Here is a 27174-nt window from a genome sequence, read left to right on the forward strand (position 1 = left end):
TCCTTTACACTCTTCACAGATAGAGGGTTTGTTCTTTCTGTAGATTTTAGCAATCTCAGCATATGATTTTTTTTTCCTTTCCTTACTAAGAACTTTTTAGCTTTTCACTTGAAGGAAAAGACTTCTCTTTGGCATATCCAAATTGCCAGCATCACTACTCTTGCCCAAAGTAGTGGAACCAGACTTTGAACACTGAAAGCATTTAAGTCCCAATCTCCTAAAGTTGCTTTTTTCGGGGACCATTTCAAACCTGATGAACTTCCAGACAAATTAGTTTTTTTCAGATGTTTATTCTCTTAGTCATTTAAAATTAAACACACCGCAGCCAGTTGTCATAAGAAAAGCTATCTATTTAGATAAACTTGCCAATTCTTTGCTGATACAGAAAGTATCTGTAAGTGATAGTTTTGTCATAAGATACAGTCTACTGGTGATTCTCAATGTAAATATCAACATTCTTTGCCAAAGAATGTTTATCATTTTCCACAAAAAGAAAAAATTTCCAGCACTGTAAAAAAGCTATATGGAAAAAATTAAAATCATTCTAAAAAAAAAAGAGGGGAGTTCCTGTCGTAGTGCAACAGAAACAAATCTGACTAGGAACCATGAGGTTGCAGGTTCGATCCCTGACCTCGCTTAGTGGGTTAAGGATCCGGCATTGCTGTGAGCTGTCGTGTAGATCGCAGATGTGGCTTGGATCTGGTGTTGATGTGGCTCTGGCATAGGCCGGCAGCAACAGCTCTGATTCGACCCCTAGCCTGGGAACCTCCATATATCGCAGGTGTGGCCCTAGAAAAGACAAAAGCCAAAAAAAAAAAAAAAGAATTTCCGGAATGGTGATTATATTAATCCTCTTTATGTAAAAGTACATATACCTGGTGGTAAGGATGTTTCATAGCAGATTGCTATTTTAAAAAGTAAAAATAATTTGTTCTGGAGTTCCCATTGTGGCTCAGCAATAACAAACCTAACTAGTATGCATGAGGACGCAGATTCTATCCCTGGCATCGCTCAGTGTGTTAAGGATCTGGCGTTGCCTTTAACTGTGGTGTAAGTCACAGATGTAGCTCAGCTCTGGTGTTGCTATAGCTCTGCTTCGACTCCCTAGCCTGGGAACTTAGATATGCTGTAGGTGCAGCCCTAAAAAGACAAAAGAAAAAGGAAAAAACTTGTCTTGTTAGAATGGCTTTCCAGGAAAGTCTGGCTGCACGTAACTCCTGAGGTTGTAACATTCATTAATCTATGTTTTAATAAATTACTAAAACAATAATTATTAAGATGTGACATAGCCTATCTCAGGCAGGTCTACCACAGCTAAAACTCTGCAAAAAGAAACTTTTTAAAAGCTTTAACCTCAAAACAGTGTATTCTAATGAGGGTGACCACATAATTTATTGCTCAAATTGGGATACTTTTGAAAATAACTGGGAATGCTATTAATAATCATTCCTTGATGACGTGTGGTCATGACATGATTACCTTAGCTTTTATGAATAGCACCACCAATTTATAGATTTGAGCATGTTGAGGTTAAAAATCATTAGGTCCAGCTTGTGTTTTCACTATGGGTAATATGCTTTAGATGTCCCCTATATTATTATTAAAAGTGGGTAAAAACAGGCCTGTTGGTAGACTTAAATATTTAATAAATTGACATTTTACTTACACAGAATGAATAGGTATGTTGAAGGTAATCTGCAGGATCTAACCAGATTTTTATTGTTAGGGTAGACATTTCACCTTAGCTTTTTTTGTTTGTTTGTTTTTTGGTTTTTTTTTTTTTAGTTTTTCATTGTTTTTCCTTTTCCCTGCTGACTTATTATATAAAATTCTACTTTTAGAGATAGTATTCTGGGCTGTCTTGAATCCTTTGTGGAGAAAGGTGGTATATAAATAACTTAATAACACTGTTTGAAGATCCTGCTTAACCCTTGCGTTCCTTTGCAGCTGTTTTTCTGTAGCATTACTATTTTCAGCTGTTAACTTTGTGAGCAACGATGAAATGGTTGAGTGAACGTTAGATTGCCAAGCCTTGAATGATAGCTACAAAGTCCATATATTTTTTTCCTGTAAAAGGTTTTTTGGGGAGAGTTCCCATTGTAGCTCAGTGGAAACGAATCTGACCAGTGTTCGATCCCTGGCCTCACTCAGTGGGCTAAGGACCCAGCATTGCTGTGGTGTAAGTCGCAGGCACTGCTCAGATCCCTTGTGGCTGTGGTATAGGCCGGTGGCTACAGCTCCAATCACAGCTGCAATTCTGCTCCTAGCCTGGGAACCTCCGTGTGCTCTGGGTACAGCCCTAAAAAATGCCCCAAAAGTTTTTTGTGGGGTGGCGGGGGGCAGTGTGAGATAAATGTTTGATTGCTTAATTACTCTGATTTCTTCTAGGTGCATTACTTGTCCTTAAGATCTTTCTAGGATAACTACAAATAGTAAGGGACCTTAAAGGATAAAACTAAACAGTTTAGCCTTTGAGGTTTTTTTAAATGGGAGCAAAGAAGAGGGTAATAAAATACTCAGGAGAGTTAAAGATCTTTATCTCCAAATCACACTCCCTTATTTGGAGGAATTGAGTTTTACGCTTCCCAGTAGCAGAGGTAGGATTTCCTAGGTTTCTTGAGGTCCTGACTTCTAATCCAGTGCCCTCATCATCAGACTAGTAAGGCTGTCTCAGATTTTGAAGCCTAATTTCAACTTTTTCTGTTGAGAACAGAAAATCCTCACTAACAGTGTAAGGTTGTCGGTTTGCTTATTAATTAGTAAACAAAAAACCTCTTTCGAAACAGATAAAAGTTTTTTCTGAAGCAATTCTAAATTACCTATGATTAACACATAAAGAACTTAGGAAAGAGATTCTTAAAGATGAGATTCTAGAGGGTTAAAGAAGGAAATGACAGCAATCTGGACGTGGGTACTTTTGAAGCCGGAGTGAAGGAAACTTTTGCAATAAGCAGACACCCCCAAAAGAAACAGGGCTACAAAGTAGAGATGGGCAGTTCCTATTTGGAAGTGAGTAAGGTAAGGCATTTTGAGAAGTTTGACTTGAGGGGGGATGGAGGACCTTATAATTTATATTAAGCACTGATACAGTGGACCCTGAAACCTTAGCATATGCTTGCTACCTTAAGCCCAAAAGAGCCAGGAAAGAGTGGTTGTGGGGAAGATGCAGTTGTATGGAGAGATAACTGAGGGTGAAATCTATTCAATCAAGGCTGTCTCTTGGGCTGCAATAGAATGTTACTTGTGAACTCTGGGGCAAGTCTCATCTCTTGAATGAAATGAAATGATACATTGTAAAGCTGTAGGTAAATACTAAGTGATTCCTGCTAAAGAATAAAACTATCTCAACATCAAAACAGCTTTTGATCTGAGGAGAAGAATAACAGGAGCAAGTTAAGGATATGCCTTTACAAAGGCCAAGAGGCTAGGGGAAGAGCCAGGTCATAAATAGATTAGTTGGGAAAGGTTCTTTCCTCACTTTCAGCTGAATAAAATGACTCACCTTTACCCTTCAGATAGGAGTGGAATGCATTTATCTATGGACACCTGAAAATCTGAATTTTTCTTAGAGTCTAACATGTTTACTTTTAGTGTTCCATAGATGTACTTGAGTTTGGGGGTGCTGTTTTTTCAGAAAACGTTTGAGTTTGATGAGTTTTTGTGGTGTGTCTCCTTGATACTGTTATTTTGCTTCTGAAATACGTGTTTCTGAACAATTTGGGTTTTGTAAACCTGAAGTGAAAATTGTTGCTGCCTTAAGTAAGTTTGGCCTCAGGTCAGCACATGAAAAGACAGTTTATAGAAAACATGTCTTATTAATACTGTTGGTACCAGGATATTTGGCAGTTGTCTAAAATACTGAAACTGGTTTCAGATTCACTTGAATTATATCTTTCCCTGAGATCAACATGTTAAACTTAACTTCCTCTTTGAAAAGAGTTATGGAAAACAAAGGAAAATAATGAGAATTTAGTTTATAGTATATGACAGTTCTCTGTGTTGTTGTTCAAAGAAGGGGGGGGGGTTCTTGCATTTTAAATTTTAGTCATAAATCTTAAATTTTTATTTACCGAGTTGCTTTTATTTTTGACCAATTTTGGGATGGCCTACTTTCTAAAACTAAAGTTGCCTTGTTGGCAATATCTAGCAAACATCAAAACAACTTTCTGCTAGTATTTTTTGTCTAGCTGTTATAATTTCATAAAGACAAATGAATTACAAGCTAAATAAAATTTTGTTCAAATAAAGGAGCTAAGTAAGGCTCTTTCTCTCCAACTTTTTGCCTTTGGCATGAGGAAGTTCTGGGGCCAAGGATGGAACCTGAGCCACAGCAGTGACAATGCAAGACCCTTAACCTACCGAGCCACCAGGGAACTCCTTCCCCAACTTTTTATTAAATTTTTTTATACCTTTAGAAAATTGGAAAAATAGTGTAGCAAACACCCGTATTTATGTTTTCTACCCAGATTCACCACTTTTTATAAAAGTTAGCTGTATCTACTTTGTATCTTTTTTGTGTATGCCTGAGCCATTTCAAAGTAAGTTACAAACTATTTGCTCTAAATAAATAATTTCAGTAATATTATCAACATATTTCAGTTTCCCTGGTTATGAGAAAAATGTCTTGTAGCTGTTTTGGCGGAGAGTTTTGTTTTTATGTTGTTAAATTTTTTTTTTTTTTAATCCAGAGCCTATTCAGGGTTCATGTATTGCATTCGATTATGTCTGCTTAGACTTCAATAAAGTCACCTAGAAAAACCTGCTTGGAGTTCCCGTCATGGCACAGTGGTTAATGAATCCGACTAGGAACCATGAGGTTGCGGGTTCGATCCCTGCCCTTGCTCAGTGGGTTAATGATCCGGCGTTGCTGTGAGCTGTGGTGTAGGTTGCAGACGCGGCTCGGATCCCGCGTTGCTGTGGCTCTGGCTCCAATTCGACCCCTAGCCTGGGAACCTCCATATGCCACGGGAGTGGCCCAAGAAATGGCAAAAAGACAAAAAAAAAGAAAAACCTGCTTGTGAAAACTGTATTTCATTGATTTTGTTGTTTAGAACCCCTTTGGTCGTAGTTCTTTATGTCCTTCGTCAGGTTATTTTTAATAAAATTGTGTTGTAATATGGACACAGCATGTTAAAACTTTGAGTGTCTTATTTAAAGAGCTTGAAGGAGTTCCCATCGTGCCTCAGCGGAAATGAATCTGAGTAGTATCCACAAGGATGCAAGTTTGATCCCTGGCCTCACTCAGTGGGTTAGGGATCGGGCGTTGCGGTGAGCTGTGGTTAGGTTTCACATGGCTCAGATCCCTATCCCATGTTGCTGTAGCTGTGGCATAGGCCGTCGGCTACATCTCCAATTCAGCCTCTAGCCTGGGAACCTCCATATTGCCATGGGTGGCAGCCCTAAAAAAAAAAAAAAGAGCCTAAAGATTAGTGTTTATATACAACATTTGTAGGTCACTAATCAGGAAACAAAAATCTTAGCTAGACTTCAAAATAATAAAGTCTTTAAATAATAGCGTTTATGTGGGGCTTTTTTGTTTCTCAAAAATGTTCCTTTTTCTCTCTTGAAGATTTGCATTTTATTTAAAACCTATAGTATAGCAGATCCAAATGGATAAAAAATAGAGATCCATCTACCCCAACCCAACACCATCACCAGGGAACCATGGGCGGCTCACTTGAAACACTTTCTAGACTCAATTTAGAACATTAATAGTTTTTAAATTCTGTAATTGAATTGAGATTAAGCCTAAATGTCTACCTATCTTAGTTACAACTAGGTGGATGGTTTTTGCTTTTTATTAATTGTGATGCTTTAGAACTAAGAGTTATTAGTATAAGGCAAAAAAAAAGCACGTTCTGATTTTTTTTAATTACATAGTAGTTTTCTAACACTAATGAATATTTTAAAATAAACCTGGAACAAATCTGACCCTCTGTGCTTTTGTCTTTATAACCTGTACTTAACAGTGGATAAAATTTTGTATTAAAATTTAGGGGGTTTTTTTTAGGTCAACAAGGGCAGACACAAGATTATTCAAAGGCTTGGGAGGAATATTACAAGAAGCAAGGTATTATTTTTATTAGAAATGAGATTCTTTGGCGATTTTAATTGTGGTTACAGCAACAAAGTTGTTTTGTTTTTTCAAAGGTCAAGCAGTTCCTGCTCCTACTGGTGCCCCACCAGGTGGTCAGCCAGATTATAGCGCAGCCTGGGCTGAGTACTATAGACAACAAGCAGCCTACTATGCCCAGACAAGTCCCCAGGGAATGCCACAGCATCCTCCAGCACCTCAGGTATAATAAATTTTGCTAATGTGTTGGTTTCACCTCCAGTCACGTTCTCTGCATGTTTACTGCTGTCTGGGATTATGTTTGCCTTTTTAAGTTTTTATCTGGCAAAGAATAACTAAATGAAGTACTGTGGTATATTGTTTGGGTTTTTGATTTGATTTTAAAATGCTTTCTGGCATCTGAGTGCTGACTTTCTATAATGCCTTTGATTTTAAAAATAAATTTTTTTCCCCCAGGGATTTGCAAATCATGCAAGAAGCCACCACCATTTATATTAACCAGTTTTTCTTTCTTAAAGGATTCACTCCTGAGTTAGCTCCATTTAAAGGATTTTCTTTAACTTTTTGTGTATTTCTTATGTATCTCTTCTGCACAGGGCCAATAATAAGAAGTGGACAATACAGTATTTGCTTCATTGTGTGGGGGAAAAAAACCTTTGTTAAATATATGGATGCAGACGGCTTGATGAAGATCTTAATTTTGTTTTTGGTTTAAAATAGTGTTTTTTCTTTCTTTCTTTCTTTCTTTTTTTTTTTGAAAATGTACAAAATATCTATCACTACTGATAGGAGGTTAATATTTCTGTGTAGAAATGAAAATTGGTTTGTTTTTAGTATTTAGTGTAGATGTACACATTCCAGCAAATGTATTTGCAACTATTATGTGGTCAATGCTTTGTGATATAAATGTACTTTTTTCAATGTATACTTTCACTTTTAAAATGCCTGTTTTGTGCTTTACAATAAATGATATGAAACCTCCTGTGTCGGTAAGTTGGATATGTGGGTATTTAAAGGATTCATAATTTCTTAGCAATGCTAAATTAAGATACATATACACAAATATATAAGCTTTCCCCATGAAATATTAATTGAGTTTTTAAACACTGGCATGTTTTTTTTCCCCCTCGCAGTATAGTAGTAGATTGGAGGATCTTTTCAATTTATTGTATTTGGCTGTTTCAGCACAAGTAATCCTGATATCTTCATTTTTTTTCCTTATGTTTGATTAAAAACTGCATGTGTGTACAATGATCTTTTGGCATACTTCCATTGCATTAACAGCGAAATTTCCTTTTATACATGACCACTGTTTCAGACCTGTACTGCTGCTATAACAGTTAACCTTTCTGTTTTTAATTTGATAATTACTTGATTTCCAAGACTGTTTCAGCGTAACTAATCTTAAACAGTTTTCGGATAGTGGATATGAGTAGTCTAATAATAAGAACAGTTTTTTTCATGTAAAGCAGCTCTTTCAATGTATACAATATTAGTGTGTTTCTTTCTAAATTTAGGATAGAAAAAGTGAATAGTATGCAAAAAAGTCTAGCTACAGTGCATCTGCCATTGAAACAATTGGGGTATGAAAATGTTCAAGCTTTTTTTTTTCTTTTTTTCTTTTTTTTTTTCTTTTTGCAGTATAGATAAGCTTTGTTTTGTAAATGCACAAGTCCAATCATTGAATCAACTTAATTTTTTTATGTACTTGAAATCATTTTATTACTCTATAACACTCATGCTGAAGTTCTGATATTTTGTTGAAATCCATTGTTTTACTCTTTGCATATTTGTTGGCTCTTTGCATATTAATATATTAGACTACATGCAAATACAGTCTGTCTTGCCATTGTCTGTTGAAGTGCAGGTTTGATCCAGCCAGTATAGAACTAGCTCTGTAGGGGTGAGGAGGACTGTGCTGTGTATCATCCTTGATTGTGTTCCTTCAAGGAGCATTGCACTGTAAGTACATCAGAATGACAAATTGATGAACTGCAACAGTATCTTTTTGTCAATGTTCCACATAATGTAAATGCTATACTTTGTGTGAATATTATGTTGGAATACAGTGCTGATATCTTGGAAAACCATAACTGCTTAATTTAACATAGAATAATTCATAGGTCTGTATTTTTTTTTTAAGTGAGCTTAATGGGTAAGTATTTTTGATATGCTTTAGCTGTAGCTAAAGAAAACAAAGTTGAGTAGTATTATTCATTGGTGCTCCTAAAATATATTGCTTTTCAGTGTAAAGTATGCATATCTTATATATTAATATCAAAGACTTGAAATGTATCGGACAGAGTGGTTTTCAGTTTGCAAATATTAAGTGATATAGTGGTTTTAACACCATTTCCTAAATATATATACTAGTTCTTTCATTGGTGAGGAGCACCATTTGTTGTTCTAAATATACTATGAAGGAAGATGTACATGGACATAAATGTTGAGATTACTTATAGGATAGAAAATAGCAGTACAGTTCATTGTAGATATTTTGAAATGTTTTTTGACTGTTTATAGAACCTAGAGTGACTTCCCTTACCCTTAATTAGATATGGATAATGTAGTTCTAGTTCGAAGTTTAATAAAGAGTTAAGGAGTTAGTTATCTGTTATCTTTAAGGTTAGGGTATTGATGTGAACAATTTCAGTATTTTGCATGATACTGTTTTACAGATGACCTTTTAGGAAAGTGGTGCATTTATTAATTAAACTGAAGAGATAGTTCAGTTGGATTCAATATCATAACTCACAAATTGGAGGCTGTTGATTTTGATTCATTTAAGGTTTAAAATCTTGATTAATTGCAAACAGTGCAATTATTTATACTTCACAGTGCCTTCCCAGATCTTCCACCTTAGGTCCTGCTGCAAAAAGCAACAGGTAAGCACAACCTAAGGACATATATGAGTAAATACTTCAGTACATTAATGTTGTCCCTGTGAGGGTTTGTGGTTGTGTATTCAAAAGCAATCTGCTCTTGCTTCCCCAAAATGTAATTTGTTATTTATGCTACCGTTTCAGTGGAAAGTCTGTAAGTTGTTCAAACAACTGTTTACATTTCTGGGTAATGTTTTTTATTTTAATTTTTTTATTAAAACAAAAAAATGATAAGTAGATTGCTGCTGTAATTAAACTACATCCAAACTTTTTTATAATCTTTTCCCAAATATAGAAGAATTGTTAAAAATTTTAAAGGACAGTTACGTAGTTTTCAGGATTTAGGAGATCATTTGGTCAGAAACTTCAACAGCCTTCACAATCTGTTTATGATTGACATTTTCTTTGCCCTCCAAAGCTATGGAGTGTTTTTGTTTTTTTGTTTTTTGTTTTTTCCCTATTCAGTAAGGATTTATGGGTCAAATTTTATTACGACTTTTTTTTTTTTAGACAATTCAGTTTTCATAACTTTTATATACAATGAAAAAGGAAAAAATTATAAGGAATACTGGCAGTATGTTTTGATAAAAGGCATGTGCATCAGTGAAATGTTAACTGTATAGCAAATAACCTTTCATAATCTGTATAGCAACCAGTATTTTTCTGATTTATAATACTTTAATAACTGACGCTGCATTTATTTTATTTTTGCCAGTTTAAAATGTTTGTGTGTTCTTATAGATGATTTTAACTGGTACATATTTTGAGTTAAGATGAACGTATTAAAGCAGCATCATAGCCGTTTTGTTTATTCAATTTCTAAAATGTGCTGATCCTTTTAAAACTCCTGCTTATCTTTACAACAAAGAAAAATATTCAAAAATACTGCCTTCATTTTCACACACAGTGCTGAAGATGCTGCAAGCACCAAATCATAGCTCATAAAATCAGGTCCTGAGATAGTTACCCATAAAGAGGAATCCTTTGAGTGTATGCCATTGGTGAGCCGATGAGCATGGACCATAGAAGGGCTCAATGTAGAAGGTAAAATTGGCAAATCATAATGAGAAAAATGAAATGTTTTCCCATACATAATATGGTATAGGGTGTAATGTACCTGCTTTTATCATATTTCATTTTAAAGTGCTATTCACTTGATCTTAAATGTTCCATGAACTGTTACATTTTGTAAGTTATGTAGTTAAACTGCACCACACTTATGTGTGTGTGTTTTAATAGTCAATGATAGGTATGTTAAGATTGATATATAGAAGATATCTTTGAACCTTAAGAGCCTATCAGCTTTTCAGTTAGTTGTAGTTTGCATTTTTATAAAATACATTTGAATGCTAATAGATATTGGGGCATTGTTTCTATCTCGTGAAAAATTTTTAAATTATCATAAGCCTTCACTGATACTGCAGGCATTTTTTAAATGGCCGCTAATCTTAACCTTGAAATAAATGGAAAGCAGAAAAGGTGAGCCAGTTAATTTAAATGCAGTGGATGTTAGGAGTGGTAGAAACAATGTTTAGCTTGAAATTGAACTGATTTATTTTATTTAGCACTTAAACTTGACAATGTGTTTTGTTTTTAAGATATCTTAATTTGATGATACTTAGAATTCTCATAGTTTAATGTTTCTTTTAAAAATGGGAAATATACTTTTATTTTTAATTAATGAAAATGGTTTTTAATACTAAGACTAGTGATTTAATACTAGTTGTTTATAAACACTGTAAAATATCCATAGACAAATACTTGATAGTTAATTCACAGGAGTGGGTTTGGGTAGGAGTAAACAGAGTACTTAAGGGGAAAATAGGAATATATTCAGAATTGGTAACATTTGTTGGAATACTCCTCCAGTAGAACCACTTCTGCCTGCAAACTTATCTGTTGTCTAGAGTAAGACTATAGAAATTACTAATTAATGAAGATGTCTTTTTATTTTCTGAAAATTCTGCCTCACTTTAAAGTGTATTTTAACAATACCTGGCTAAAGATAATTTTGACTCTGAAAATAACCTTGTTTTTTGTTTAGTCACTCGAGTTTCTTGCCACAGTATAAACTTTTGAGGGATTTTTTTTTAATTGGTGCTTTTAAGAAAGCAAATAAATCACAGGATTTTATTTTCTCCAGTGATACCCCTATGGAAACTCTTAGATGTATTTGCACATATATATATATTTTTTTTCTTATGCATGCTCAATGCATTTTCGTCCTGAGAAAAGTGTTCTCTACAGAAACTACCCGTGTAAAAAGAAGATTGGCTTAAAATGGCTACTGTGATGGGAACAGTGTCTTAGGGAGATGCAGCTTGGACTTGAGGTAAATTGAATACTTTACAAACTGTGGTTTAGAGTTTGCTTTAATACCATTGTCTGTAAAAGGGTTAATGATTGCTGTAATTTTGTATTGATTATGGTTTCCTCAATAAAAAATGTACATTGGTGAATATTATAAGGAAGTGTGTGTCTCTTTTCTAAAATACAAAAAGATTTTTTTTTTTAAATACAGAAGTTACTTTATTATGGGTTTACATTTGTAAAATAAAATTGACTTCCAGAAAATTAAAATATAAAACTTGATAGTAGAACATGGTAGTTAATTATTTACAAACTCACTTTAAAAACTTAAAATTTAAGATTGTGCCATTTTCCCCTAAATCTGATTCTCTTGGGTCTTGAAATCTTCAATTATATTGGAAGTGTATTCTCCTGCACAAACTATTAGTACAAAGTTTCCTCATTAAAATATAATTTGTTCAGGCAAGGTCACAACATAAATTTGCTTTATAAGCATGAATATATATTATGCACATTTGAAAAGTACATGTTTAATATTCTTAACACTCAGAATCTAGTATGTAAAAGGCAATGGTTTCCATCAGATTGACTCTGGAAGTTGTTTAAGTCTTTTAACTTTTTTTTTTCTCCACACAGAGGGAGAACTGGTAACTCCTACTCCCTCATATCTCTGCTCCAGAAGACTGAAACTACAACAACCAAAATGGTATATACTACTGAGAAGAAAAGCCCACTCAAATTGAAAGGTTCCAAATTCATTGTCTCAGCTATTTTAAACTAATTTTAGGTGTGAATAGTTCATAAATAGTCTTTCATGCAAATATGTTCCATTTATGATTTTTTTAAAACAATTGCTTATAAACATGGGAAATACATAGCCTTACTTTGTAATAGGTTGCAATAGAATTAATGGTGAATTTCCCACTTTGCCCCATAAAATTACACATTAACTTCTGTATAATATGGCGATGAATCTGGTGCTCATTTGAAAAGGAAGACTTAGGTATTTAGATGAGCTTGCATTTTGAAGACTGTTAGGGAAAGGAATAAGAAGTCAACATAGTGGCACTTCCGGTTTCCTTTTTTTTTGGCCCCGCCACAGAAAAGATGGATGTAGTAAGAAAGTCGGAGAGAGAGAGAGAGTTCCAGGGACAGAGAAGGGAACCTAGTAGTCATCAGCTAAAAAAGAGAAGAAGAAAAGTGATTTTTTTTTTTAAGGGAAAAAATTTTTTAAATAGAATAAAAGTTAATAGATTCAGAGAGTGATTAATTCTTACTTTCAATGGTAAGAATACAGGTACTAGCTGCAGAACCTTTATTGTTCACTGCTTTACACATATACTCTCCTTCATCTTCTGGGAAAGTTTCTGGCAAATAAAGGCAGTAAGTTTCTCCTCTTTCAATATACTGATAGTCCTCTCCATCCTGCAATAGTTCTCCTTCAAACCACCATGTAATTTCTGGTTTGGGTTCTCCTGTTACTTTAACAGTAAATCTAACTGGCTCACTATCTACTACCGATGTGTTTTTTAGAGGCTTCTTAAACCACGGAGCTCCTGATCTGGTTTCTTCCTCATCTTCTATAGTGGAGCCGTTCATGGTGCTACCCTCTTCTTCTTCCTCCTCTTCTCTTTTCTATATTAAAATAAGTACATTCAAGTTGGCATTTATACTGAATTTTCAGGACAGTGGAATAATAAGATTTTGGTTGTAAACTTATTTACCACCACCCCCCCCCAAAATAAAGAACATTTAAGTATGCTTACTACAAAGTGTATTTAACAAAACATTTCAGTGACTTGAAAGCTATTTAAAAAATTTTTTTATAATCTCCCCTGATAAAACTTTATGGTTTTCAAGAAATCATCTTTGGAAAATAAAAGGATATGTGAGCCTGGTACCTTTTGTAGTGCTGCATCAATTTCCTTTTGTTCAAACTGCATTCGTAGCAGCTTTTGCTCTTCAATCCTTCTTTGTTCTTCTTCTTCTCTTGCCTTAGCCATTCGTTCAAATCTAGCTTTCATATTTACTTTATGAGTAAATGGAGCCTCACTTTTTTTTGCAGGCTTGACATCAACATCTTCTTCCTTTACGAAAGTGAGCCAAGAATAAGAATTGTTTTCTAAAAACCTTGTTGGTAACAAGAGCTAAGACAATAATTCTGAAGATGTTATTTATAGGCACAAAATAACATCTTCAGTATATATATTTGCTACAGTGCAGATGGAAATTTTCACTGTCCCTAGGTTTGGGAAAGATGAAAATTTCATTCTAAACAGTCTCTTAGCAGTTGGAATACTTTTATCCCAGAGTAAAAGTTACACATTGTCCCTGGAGTCCCAGTGTATTTATTTGCCCAACCAAATCTCAGCGCTAGATAGAAAAGGGTGAGGATATACTACATTGTTAATTATTAAAATACACCCCTCTTGGAGTTCTCCATCCTGGCTCAGTAGAAATGAACCATGATGACGAAGGTTCAATCCCTGGCCTCACCAGTAGATTAAGGATCCAGAGTTGCCGTCGCATCAGCCGTCTTGTAGGTGGTCAACGTGGCTCAGATCTGGCGTTGCTACAGCTCCGATTTGACCCCAGCCTGGAAACTTGCATATGCCACGGGTGTGGCCCTTAAAAATTAAAATACTCTCTTAAGAGTCTTTGCCCTACTGTTTAATAAATACAGAAATGCAGTTTGTACTGTTTCCCACTTCATGATATCCTTCCTCACCGTCTGTTAATAACTGAATGAATTCCATCCAGCAAATAATTTACTGATGGACAATGGCAAAGAATGTTTGGAGGTAGAATAAAACAGGAAGACAACTGCCAAAAGGCAGTGCTGGGAGTTTCCATGTGGCTCAGCAGATTAAAGATCTGGTGGTTTCACTACAGTGGCTTAGGTCACTGCTGTGGTGTGGGTTCAATTCTTAGCCCAGGAACTTTGGCATGCTGTGAGTGCAGCCAAAAGTCAATAACTGGAACTTGGGGAAAATAATGGAGGTAAAAGTGTCCTTTTGAGTCTGTTGAGGGGTGAGTGGTAGAACCCACAGAAATAATCAAGGGAGTAAGCAATTTAAGAGCCGAGCTTAAACTGTCAAATAGGGTGAGTGTATAAAACCGATTTTGTAATGATGAGGTCACTGGCCTTCAAGAGCAGTTTTAGGAGAGTAGGGTCTTGTGTATAGTTAATCCATGGTTTCAGAAGTACTTGAGTTGTAATTGACTCTTGGTTTCTAACTACGTAGGCTCTTGTGAGTCTCTGGATATCTCACCATTTACATTTCACAGTACTTTGAGGAAATTGCTTCCAGGTACCACAGTCAACTAAATAAAGGACATTGTGAAACAAGCTGTAAAATAATTGCCTATATAGGAAAAATCTTGGTTCACGAATGTTTTACATTAATTTGAGCTAATGAATGTAGCAGCTTCAATGAATGTAGGAGTTAAGGAGTAAGTTGGATAGTTTTTCTGGTTCTAAATGCATTGGATGTTGCAAAAATGCTAGAACATCAGACACAACCAGAGACCTAATTGGTAAATCCTATTCATGCCATTATTTCCCTTCAGTTGATAAACATAATGTTTGACTACAAGTATTGCTAATGAATGATGTTGATATGGGGGGTTTTTTGTTTTTACTACTAAACAGGCAAAAAAAAAAAAAAAACAAAAACAACCCACAGTTTATGGAGTTCCCGTCGTGGCTCAGTGGTTAACAAACCCCGACTAGGAACCATGAGGTTGCGGGTTCGATCCCTGGCCTTGCTCAGTGGGTTAAGGATCCAGCATTGCTGTGAGCTGTGGTGTAGGTTGCAGACGTGGCTCGGATCCTGCGTTGCTATGCCTCTGGCATAGGCTGGCAGCTGCAGCTCCGATTAGAACCTCCATATGCCGCAGGAGCAGCCCAAGAAAATGCCAAAAAGACAGACAGACACACACAAAAAAACAGTTTAAACTTAACAGGCTTTTCTGAGCCTTAGCATGCCCCCCCCCCCAAAAAAAGGAGAGGGGAGTTCCCATTGTGGCACAGCGAAAACAAATGCAACTAGCATCCATGAGGATGTGGGTTCAATCCCTGGCCTCACTCAGTGGGTTAAGGATCTGGCGTTGCCATGAGCTCTGGGTGTAGGTTGCAGACACAGCTCAGATCTGACATTGCTATGGCTGTGGCGTAGGCTGGCAGCTGTAGCTCCATTTCGACCCCTAGCCTGGGAACTCTCATATGCCCCAAGTACAGTCCTAAAAAGACCTCTTTGTTCGCACTAAACAGTTAATGTTATTCTTTGCTTACCAAACAAATCCAAGTTAGGTTATTTCAGCAGGTACAAGGTTAATAACTCACCTCCTGAATTTTGGGATAAAAGTTTGTGTAAATTCATAATGTCTTTTTTTTTTTTTTTTTTGGTCCTGGGATATAATTCTTAGATTAAGTAAAATTGCATGAAATGTGTTAGGCTTTGAAAGATACCTGGAATGTAAAGAGAAGATATTTTCTAAAGGAGGAAACCAGATACTTGATTTGATGGGAGGGGAAAGTCCTACTCTGGAAGTTGATTATACTCTCCCAAAACTATGCTAACATAAGTTTTTAAAGGATATTTCAGTTACCCTTAATCTAAAGGACTATGATAAGAGGAATGTCGACATTCTTCACAGGAAACTCAATTCAAAACATTATCGTGGATTACAGAAGATCAGTCAGCTCCTAATCTCATCCTTTTATATAAGCAAGTGATATAGCATTAAAACAAGAAGCCGGAGTTCCCATCGTGGTGTAGTGGTTAACGAATCCGACTAGGAACCATGAGGTTGCGGGTTCGGGCCCTTGCTCAGTGGGTTAACGATCCGGCGTTGCCGAGAGCTGTGGTGTAGGTCAGACGCGGCTCGGATCCCGCGTTGCTGTGGCTCTGGTGTAGGCTGGCAGCTACAGCTCCGATTCGACCCCTAGCCTGGGAACCTCCATATGCCGTGACAGTGGCCCAAGAAATGGCAAAAAAAAGACAAAAAAAAAAACAAGCTACTGACACATGTGACAATGGGGATGAATCTCAGAAACACCACACCCACTGCAAGAAGCCCCCAGACGAGAGTACATAGTATATGATTCCATTTATGTGACGTTCTTGGATACAGAAAAAAAAAAAAAAACAAGCCACTTCATTTCTTTCATTCTCATCTTAAACCTACAAATTTTATACCGCTAGATATGACTGCTCTGAGATTTCACTACCTTTAACAACACAAAAGGAAGTAAATGCACACTGATTTAAATTCTTTTACCTTCTGTGATTTATGTTTACAAATCAACTGATACCTTGTGGTCCATCCATTAAATATTAGTGTTTTATCCATTCACCTTCCAACTACCAATTCATTCATATAAAAGTAGATAACCCATAAAAGTTATAATATGTAGCTCCTGCCTCTTGAGCTCAGATTGTCCTTACTTTTCTCAGTATAGCTCACACTTGCAGGTCCAAAACACCTTATTCACCCACTCCCCTCCAAGACCTGAATTCTCTAGCATCATCTAGTTTCCCTGGAAATCTTGAAGTAATGTTAGGCTTCTTAACCACCTGCCTATAACTCAGTTTTGTTAATGTTGAGTCAACTTTTCTCTCTTGCCCCCAACTTCATGACCAATTTCTAGTTCATCCTCCATGATCCCAGGACTCTATATAAACAAGCCTTTTATTTCTCTGTCCTAAAACTGATTATTAACATCGTCCCCAGGTCATAGTGCCTGCAAGGTTAAGAAGGCCCTTTGTCAGCTGGCTACAACCTACTTTGACAGCTTTTTATCCTATTACCCATTATTCTATGAACTTTGCCTTCTGAACCTGTTTTCCACTCCCCAGAAAAAAATTTATAACCTTTCTGTTGATGTCACATTGTCCCTCCAATGCTTCCTCTCCTTAACTGCAACTTCTATTTAATCATCACACTCAGCTAAAATGTCACTTTCTCAGCCCTGCTAAACCTCTCCTAGGAATACTGGCTCCAATCTATTTGATTCCCATAGCACTAAATACATAACTAGTTTAGCACTTAAAACAGTTTGTTTTCATATATCTCATTATGCTGGATTTCTTGAAGGGATATTCACTTCTGTATACCCAAAACTTAACCTAGGGCCCCACATAAAAGATGGTAAAAATAACAACAGTGACAACACTATGTAGCTATGCTATAGGCCACCAGGGAAATCCTCATGGCACAGTGGGTTAAGGGTCTGGTACTGTCACGGCAGTGGCTTGGGTCACTGCTGTGGTATGGGTTTGATCCCTGGCCCATGAATTTCTACATGCTGTGGGTGCAGCGCAAAAAAAAAAAAAAAAAATGGTGTTAGCTTTTACGGTGACAAGATAGGACCAGTCCCTATGTCCTTATGTTTTAGTGTACATTGGACTAAGTTCAGATACATATCAATTTAATTGATCTGGATGTTCTACAGCTTGTGACTTCTCTTCCTTCCAAGCTCCTATATTCCCCTATTACCTTATGTTCCTATATATCCTGTCACTTTGATTCCTCTCCACCAGCATCTCCAAGTTAAGTTTTTCCAATTTTGTATCTTACATACACTATTTGTCCTCTCCATTCCAGTTTTAGCTTAAATCCCCAAGAGGCTTTCTCTGACTACCTTATACAATACAGTAACACACACTCTAGTTAATTAAGTGGCAACGCCTAAATCAATTCAGTGACGTGAGTAATCTCTGACATATATTTTAACTTGAATATACACACTGGTTCTACTCATTCAAAGTAAAATTTGTGCCAGTAAATACTTTTGGGCTATTTTTTGCTAAAATGAAGTATGGAGGCTTTAATTCTGATAAAAGTCATTTTGGAATAATGCCAAAATAGGGCAATCTTTCAAAGTCTCTTAAGATCTTAGTATGCATCTGCTATTTAGTTCACAGATTATTATATACACTGATGGCTAATTTTAAGTACCAACACTTATTTCAAAGTCAGTGTTATTTCTGTTAAGTTCATCATCATGATGCACTATAACTGTTAAATATGAAATAGTATATACCTCATGAAAGTTTTCTGCTTCTCGCTCTTTAATTTCAAGGTCAATTGCTCTTCTTCTTGCTCGTTCTTCTTCTATCTTTTTCTGTATTTCTTTTTCAGACAACTGTCCAATTTTTTCAAACTTGCTTTTTAGATTTTTAGCTTGAATAGAGCCACTTCTTTTCAATTTGATTAATTCTTCATATTCCCTGCTCAGTTCAAAGGTTTCATTTTCTTCCTCTTCCTTTAAAACAAAAAATTAAGATTTTTATATGTTAAACACCAAAACATTAGTCTGTACAATAAGCCATCCAGAAAGTATTCACCATTTATTCGAAGCCAAAAATAAATGTTAAATAATTTCCTCCCTAAACACAGTGCCTAAATTGACTAGTTAAAAGTGTGCTACAAATTTGACTTTAGATAGCATCTTATTTCATTTAAAATATTATTTCATTAAAGAATATGGCTTAAAACCTCATTTGACATTGTTATAACCTCCTAAAACTAAAATATGCATGTCAAGATTGGCTTTCAGTAGGAATTGTAGGAACATCTTTGTTTAGGGGAAGTTAAAATAACATGCAAAGAACACTGGGTTAGGAGTCACAGGTTCTAGTTCTGACTGATACTGTGTGTCTTTTTGCCTATTCAGCCCATGGGACATTTTTTCATCTTAAGAGCCACACTGTCTCCAAATTTCCTCTTCTCTTTGATTTGATGATGGTCAGTAAAGTTAAAGATCACTCTTACTATCAACGGAATTAAGCATCTACAGATGTAGTCTGGTAAAATCCCTACATTTTGTTATATACTACTTGTATTCTCAATTTTATATTTTGCCAAGAAAGAAAAGGAGTCAACCAGAGTTCCTGTCATAGCTCAGAGGAAACAAATCTGAGTGGTATCCATGAGGACGCAGGTTCCATCCCCGGCATCGCTCAGTGGGTTAAGGATCCAGCATTGCCATGAGCTGAGGTGTAGGTCGCAGATACGGCTCAGATCTGGCATTGGCTGTGGCTGTGGTGTAGGCCAGCAGCTACAGCTCCGATTCGACCCCTAGCCTGGGAACTTCCACATGCTGCTGGTGTGGCCCTAAGAAGACAAAAGAAAAAGAGAGAAAAGGTGTCCGCCAAAACAGGGCTCCAATTCTTTATACCATTTTATCTTTTTTTTTTTTTTAATTTTTTTTAGCCATTTCTTGGGCCACTTCCACGGCATATGGAGGTTCCCAGGCTAGGGGTCGAATCGGAGCTGTAGCCACCGGCCTACGCCAGAGCCACAGCAACGTGGGATCTGAGCCGCGTCTGCGACCTACACCACAGCTCATGGCATCGCCGGATCATTAACCCACTGAGCAAGGGCAGGGACCGAACCCACAACCTCATGGTTCCTAGTCGGATTCGTTAACCACTGCACCACGACGGGAATTCCCCATTTTATCTTGAATACTTTTTATTCAAGTTCCTTTCTCTTGGCTTTTCACAGATTATTATTAGTTCTTTGTATACTTCTTACACTAAACTCTAATGGAGTAGTAGAATACTGCAGTTATTCCCGGCACACTTTTCCTGGGGGAGACCTAGAGTTCTAGGCAGAGAGAAAAAAAAGTACGTTGGCAGGGGATGGGGAGAAGAGTCACAGTAGATGATGAAGCTTAGTTTCTTGGTCCAGGAGTTCCTGCTGTGGCACAGGGGGATAATGATCAGGCTTGTCTCTGTGGAGATGCCAGTTTGATCCCCAGCCCAGCACAATGGGTAAGATCCAGTGTTGCTGCAGCTGTAGGTCACAGCTCCAGCTCAGATTTAATCTCTGGCCTGGGAATTTCCATATACTGTAGAAGCGGTCAAAAAAAAGTTCTTGGTTGAACCAAGGGAAAAAAGAAAGTTTATTCCTTTATACTACCTCCACTTTTTGGTCTATGTGGGTGAAAACTGTCAATTCCTAAAATAGGATCAAAGTCATGATATCTCATCACATCTAATGGTTTCCACATTATTCTGACCAAAATTGATGATTGAATTAATCAGTTACAGTTTAGGTAATCTTGGAATTGCGTTCTTATTTGAAAACTCCCAGATATAGTGGGGTAAGTCTTTCGATAGCACCAGAATGTCTGACAATTATGCCCTGACATATATTAATCAGATTACTTCTCAATAGTATACTAAAATATATTCTAATTTACTTCATTTTTTAGGCAGACCATTTTCAACTTCTTTATAAAATAAATGTTATTAATAGGATTTTTTAAAAGAATAAAATACATTTTTTTTTAATTCTAAGGTTAGACTTTACAGTATTTTCCTACAGCATATTCATATTTTTTTATTAACTATATATACAGCATTTATAGTCTCTTGATCAACTTGGACAAGGAAGTAAATACCCTCACAGGCCCATGGCTCCGACTCATGACAAAGAGGCAACTTCTGGGAGTTCCCATCATGGCTCAGTGGTTAACGAATTTGGCTAGTATCCATGAGGACATGGGTTCGATCCCTGGGCTTGCTCAGTGCACCAAGGATCCTGAGTTGCCTTGAGCTGTGATATAGGTCACAGACGCGGCTCAGATCTGGCATTGCTGTGGCTGTGGTACAGGCTGGCAGCTACAGCTCCAATTTGACACCTAGTCTGGGAACCTCCATATGCCATGGGTGTGGCCCTCAAAAGACAAAAAGAGGGAGGGGAGAAGCAACTTCTAAGAGATTACAACCTCTGTGAAAGAATCCACTTGGGTTCTTAGATTGGGAGTTGACAAGAGGACCCCACCAAGTCACCTGCCAAATATGCCACATCACTGCCAGTCCTACCTAGGCTGGGAAAGCCACTGCTTGCCTCACCCCAAGTAACAGGGCTGTGCTGTACACCCATGCCCAATACTGCTGCTCAAGTTGCTGCGGGAACTATCTGCCCAGCTTGAGGCCTAAGGGTAATGGTAAATGCTGGCCTCCTCCCTCCCCCTTTCCCCTTTCTGCCTATGCAACTGGTTCCTGCCATCCACATGGAGGAAAGCAGAGTCCAGGGGTAAGAAGGAGACAGCTAGACAGGGCCCTGGGGCATCAGGAGGTAGGAAGAGGACTGCCAAGAACCCACCATGGGGAGGCGGGAGGTATCAGGAGAAACGGGTGAGCCACGGCTCCAAGACGCTACCACAGGCTCCGCTATCCAACTAGCTTTCACTACAACACACAAGTTCAAAGATAAACTTATTTAAAATTTCAAAGATAACCTCAGAGCACTATATCCTAAGTGTGGCCCTTCTGAGCATGAGGTCATGTGAGGACACAGGTTGCATATCCATGAAGCTGGTCCTGTCCTCTGTGTGTGTGTTTGTGTGTGTGTGTGTGTGTGTGTGTGTGTAAATTCATTTCAATACTGGAGAAACCATACTAAAATATTTAATAGTATCAAAGTTCTATCTTAGGATAATTTAGTAAAATACGAGGCTACCTCAGATATTGCAAGTTCAGTTCCAGACCACCTCAATAAAGCAAATACCTCAATAAAGTGAGTCAGATGAGTTTTTTTTTGGTTTCCTAGCGCATATAAAGGTTATGTTTACACTATACTATAGTCTATCAAGTGTACAATAGCCTCATGTCTAAAAAACAATATACATACCTTAACTTTTTTTTTGGCTGTACCCATGGCATGTTTAAGTTCCTGGGCCAGGGATCGAACCCATGTCACAGCAGCGACCCAAGGTGCTGCAGTGGCGACACAGATCTTTAGCCCTTTGCACCGCAAGAGAACTCCGTATTAACCCCTAAAATACTGCTAAAAAATGTTGACCATCACCTGAGCCTTCAGTGAGTAGTATTCTTTTTGCTGCTGGATGGTCTTGCCTCAGTGTTGATGGTTGGTGACTCAATGGGGGTGACTGCTGAAGGTTAGGGTGGCCGTGACAATTTCTTAAAATAAGACAGTCATGAAGTGTGCTGCATTGATTGACTCTTCCTTTCATGAATGAAGTCTCTGTAGCTTGTACTGCTCCTTGATAGTATTTTACCCATATCAGAATTTCTTTTAAGATTGGAGTCAATCTTCTAACACCCTGCTGCTGCTTTATCAACTAAGTTTATGTAATATTCTAAATCCTTTGTTGTCATTTCAACAATCTTCACAGCACCTTCATCAGGAGAAGATTCCATCTCAGGAAACCACTTTCTTTGCTTATCCATAAGAAGAAATGCCTCATTCATTAAAGTTTTATCATGACATTGAAGCAATTCATTTACATCTTCAGAGTCCACTTCTAATTCTGGTGCTTTTGCTATTTCCACCACATCTGTGGTTACTTCCTACACTGAAGTCTTGAATTCCTCAAAGTCATCAATGAGGGATGGAAACAACTTTTTCCAGACTCCTGTGAATTTGTTACTTTGACCGCCTCCCATGAATCATGAATATATGTATATATATTTTAGGGCCACTTCTGTGACATATGGAAGTTCCCAGGCTAGAGGTCGAATTTGAGCTGCAGCTGCCAGCCTATGCCACAGCTTGTGGCCACGCCAGATCCTTCACCCACTGAGAAGGGCCAGGGATGAAACTGCATCCTCATGGATACTAGTCGGGTTCTTAACCCACTGAGCCACAGTGGGAACTCCTGAATCACAGATATTCTTAATGGTACCTAGAATGTTGAATCCCTTCCAGAAGATTTTCATTGATTTTGCCCAGATCCATCAAAGGAATCACTTATCCATGGCAGCTGTAGCCTTTTAAAATGTATCATTTCAATAATAAGATTGAAAGTCAAAATTCCTCCTTGATCCAAGGGCTGCAAAATGGATGTTGTGTTAGCAGGCATGGAAACAACCTTGATCTCATCATGCATCTCCATCAGAGTTCTTGGGTGACCAAGTGAATTCCCAATGAGCAGTAATATTTTGAAAGGAATCTTTTTTTCTGAGCAGATCTCAACAGCGGGCTTTAAATATTAAGTAAACCATGTTGTCAACAGATGTGCTATTATTTAGGTCCTGTTGTACCATTTATAGAGCACAAGCAGAGTAGATTTAGCATAATTCTTAAGGGTCCTAGGATTTTCAGAATAGTAGATGAGCAACGGCTTAAAGTCACCAGCTGCATTAACCCCTAACATGAAAGTCAGCCTGTCCTTTGCAGCTTTGAAGCCAAACATTGACTTCTCTCTACCTAAGAAAGTCTTAGATGGCACCTTCTTCTAATATAAGCCTGTTTGTCTATAGTGAATATCTGTTGTTTAGCAGAGACACCTTCATTAATTATCTTAGCTAGATCTTCTGGATAACCTGCTGCTTCACCTCACACATGTATGTTACAGAAGGATGTCTTCTTTCACTAAACTTCACAAGCCAACTTCTGCTACCTTCAAACTTTTCTTCTGCAGCTTCTCTGCCTCTCAACCTTCACAGAATTGAAGAGAGTTAGGACTTTGCTCTGGATTAGGTTTTGGCTTAAGGGAATGTTGTGGCTTGTTTGACATTCTGTCCAGACCACTAAAATTTTCTCCACGTCAACCATAAGGCTGTTCCATTTTCTTATCAGTTCTATGTTCACTGAAGCAAAACTTTTAATTTCCTTCAAGAATTTATCCTTTGCAGTCACAGCTTAGCTAACCATTTGGCACAAGATGCCTGGATTTTAGCCTATATATCAGCTTTTGAGATGCTTTCCTCAATAAGCGTAATCATTTCTAGCTTTTAAATTAAAGTAAGAGATGAATCACTTCTTGGCCTTTTGGCTAAGATCAAGTGTAAAGTGAGAGACAGGCAACTCTTCCTTTCACTTAAACACTTAAGAGGCCATTAACCACCCTCACTTCAATACTGTTATGTAAGGGAACAGGTAGGCCCAAGGAGATGGAGAAAGATGGGCAAATAGCTTGGTCAGTGGAGAAGTCAGAACATATACAACAAAAGTATGAATAATTATATGCCAACAAATTTAACAACCTAGAAGAAATGGACAACTTTCTAGAGACATACAGTCCACCCAAAATTGAATCAAGAATAAATAAATTATTTGAACAGACCCATCCCTAGAAATGAAATTGAATATGTAATAAAAAAACACTCCCTACAAACAAAAGTCCAGGACTAGATGGCTTCACAGGCAAATTCTACCAAACATACAAAGAAGAACTTGGACCTATACTTCTTAAACTTTTCCAAAATATTGAGGAAGAAGGAACACTCCCAAAGACATTCTATGAAGCCACTGTCACGCTAATAACAAAACCAAAGATATTACCAAAAAAGAAAATTATAGGCCAATATCTGATGAATATCGATGCAAAAATTCTGAACAAAATTTTAGCCAACTGAATCCAACAACACATAAGAAAGATCATACACCACAACCAAGTAGGATTCATACTAAGTTCATAAGGATGGTTCAACATACACAAATCTATCAACGTCATACACCACATTAACAAAAGAAAAGTCAAAAACCACATGATCATCTCAATAGATGCGGAAAAAGCTTTGGCAAAATCAAACATCCCAGGGAGTTCCCATTGTGGAGCAGTGGAAATGAATCTGACTAGTAACCATAAGAACATGGATTTGATCCCTGGCCTCACTAACTGGGTTAAGGATCCAGCACTGCTGTGAGCTGTGGTGTAGGTCACAGATACGGCTCGGATCTGGCATTGCTTGTGGCTGTGGCATAGGCTGGCAGCTGTAATTCTGATTAATAATCCTAGCCTAGGAACTTCCATATACCATGGGTGCAGCCCTAAAGAGCAAAAAATAGATAAATCAAACACCCATTCATGATAAAAACTCTTACCAAAGTGGAGAACATATCTTCACATAATAAAAGCCATTTATGAAAAACCCACAGCCAATATAATACTCAATGGAGAAAAGCTGAAAGCCTTCCCACTAAAATCTGGAACAAGACAAGGATGACCACTCTCACCACTTTCATTCAACATAGTATTGGAAGTCCTAGCCACAACAATCAGACAAACAAAAGAAATAAAAGGTATCCAAATTGGAAGAGAAGAAGTAAAAACTGTCACTCTATAGAAAACCCTAAGGAATCCACATAAAAACTACTTGAACTGATTAACAAATTCAGCAAAATAGCAGGATACAAATTAACATTCAGAAATCAGGAGTTCCCGTCGTGGCACAGTGGTTAACGAATCTGACTAGGAAACATGAAGTTGCAGGTTCGATCCCTGGCCTTGCTCAGTGGGTTAAGGATCCGGCGTTGCCGTGAGCTGTGGTATAGGTTGCAGACTCGGTTCAGATCTGGCATTGCTGTGGCTGTGGCGTAGGCCGGCAGCTACAGCTCTGATTCGACCCCTAGCCTGGGAACCTCCATATGCCTCGGGAAGTGGCCCTAGAAAAGGAAAAACGACAAAAAGACAAAAAAAAAATTCAGAAATCAGTTGCATTTCTGTGTGCTAATAATGAAATATTAGAAAAGGAATCTAAAAAAAAAAAAAAGCTTTTAAAATTGTACTCCCCAAAATTAAACACCTAGGAATAAACCTGACCTAGGAGATGAAAGACTGACATGCTGAGAACTACAAAACCTTAATCAAGGAAATTAAAGAGGATTCAAAGATATGGAAAGATATTCCATGCTTTGGACTGGAAGAATTAGTATCATTAAAATGGCCATACAGGGGAGTTCCCATGGCGGCTCAGAGAGGGTTACAAACCCAATTAGTATCCACAAAGATGTGAGTTTGAACCCTAGTCTTGCTCAGTGGGTTACAGTCCCTCATTGCCATGACCTGTGGTGTAGTTTACAGAAATGGCATTGCTGTGGCTGGCTCAAGCTGGCAGCTGCAGCTCTGATTCAATGCCTAGCCTGGGAACTTCCATATGCTACAGGTGCAGCTCTAAATAGCAAAAATAAATAAATAAAAATAAAAATAAAATAAAATGGCCATACTACCCAAAGAAATCTATAGACTTAATGCAATCCCTATCAAATTACCCATGACATTTTTCACAGAACTAGAACAAATAATCCAAAAATTTATATGGAACCATAAAAGACCCAGAATTGCCAAAGCAATCCTGAGGGGAAAAAAAACAAGCAGGAGGCATAACTCCCCCAGACTTCAGACAATATTATGAAGCTACAGTAATCAAGACAGTGTGGTACTGGTACAAAAACAAACATATGGACCAATGGGACAGAATAGAGAGCCGAGAAATAAACCCAGACACCTACAGTCAATTAATCTATGACAAAGGAGGCAAGAATATAAAATGGGAAAAAGACAATCTCTTCAACAAGTGGTGCTGGGAAAACTGAACAGCTGTGTCTAAATCAATGAAACCAGAACACACCCTCCACCATGCACAAAAATAAACTCAAAATGGCTTAAAGACTTAAACATAAGATAAGACACCATAAAACTCCTAGTAGAGAACATAGGCAAAACATTCTCTGACATCAACCATTCACATGTTTTCTTAGGTCAGTCTCCCAAGGCAATAGAAATAAAAACAAAAATAAACCATTGGAACCTAATCAAACTTGGAAACTTTTTCACAGAAAAATAAACCATAAAAAAAGGACAAACTATGGAATGGGAGAAAATATTTGCAAGTGATGCAACTGACAAGGGCTTAATCACCAAAATATACAAACAACTCATACAACTCAACCACAAAAAAAAAAACCACCCAACTGAAAAAATGGGCAAAAGACCTAAATAGATATTTCCTCAAAAAAGGATGGCCAACTATGGAGAACAGTTTGGAGATACCTTAGAAATCTACACCTAGAACTTCCATATGACCCCGCAATCCCACTCTTGGGCATCCATCCGGACAAAACTCTACTTAAAAGAGACACATTCACCCGCATGTTCATTGCAGCACTATTCACAATAGCCAGGACATGGAAACAACCCAAATG

General features: G+C 37.4%; 2 protein-coding genes across 30 annotated transcripts in view; one reads left to right on the forward strand and one right to left on the reverse strand.

Annotated features, from left to right (window-relative positions):
- FUBP1 (far upstream element binding protein 1) overlaps positions 1–11419 on the forward strand; it is a 37119-nt gene extending 25700 nt beyond the window's left edge. For 4 of the 22 annotated variants that reach the window (XM_047794306.1, XM_047794308.1, XM_047794313.1 and 1 more), the window contains 3 exons: positions 6011–6070; positions 6151–6296; positions 7936–11419. In XM_047794306.1, the coding sequence (XP_047650262.1) occupies positions 6011–6070; positions 6151–6296; positions 7936–7974 (245 nt within the window). In that variant the 3' untranslated portion in view covers positions 7975–11419. Of the gene's footprint in view, positions 1–6010; positions 6071–6150; positions 6303–6669 lie in introns of those variants that run through there. The other 18 variants (XM_047794311.1, XM_047794312.1, XM_047794319.1 and 15 more) reach the window with 12 other exon arrangements.
- Positions 11420–11733: 314 nt separating this feature from the next.
- NEXN (nexilin F-actin binding protein) overlaps positions 11734–27174 on the reverse strand; it is a 61819-nt gene continuing 46378 nt past the window's right edge. For 6 of the 8 annotated variants that reach the window (XM_047794327.1, XM_047794324.1, XM_047794332.1 and 3 more), the window contains 4 exons: positions 18314–18535; positions 13167–13352; positions 12543–12900; positions 11734–12444 (listed from right to left, as the gene is read on the reverse strand). In XM_047794327.1, coding sequence (XP_047650283.1) covers positions 12431–12444; positions 12543–12900; positions 13167–13352; positions 18314–18535 — 780 coding nt within the window. In that variant the 3' untranslated portion in view covers positions 11734–12430. Of the gene's footprint in view, positions 12445–12531; positions 12901–13166; positions 13353–18313; positions 18536–27174 lie in introns of those variants that run through there. The other 2 variants (XM_047794325.1, XM_047794328.1) reach the window with 1 other exon arrangement.

This window comes from Phacochoerus africanus, chromosome 8 (assembly GCF_016906955.1).
Source record: "Phacochoerus africanus isolate WHEZ1 chromosome 8, ROS_Pafr_v1, whole genome shotgun sequence".
Lineage (NCBI taxonomy): Eukaryota > Metazoa > Chordata > Mammalia > Artiodactyla > Suidae > Phacochoerus > Phacochoerus africanus.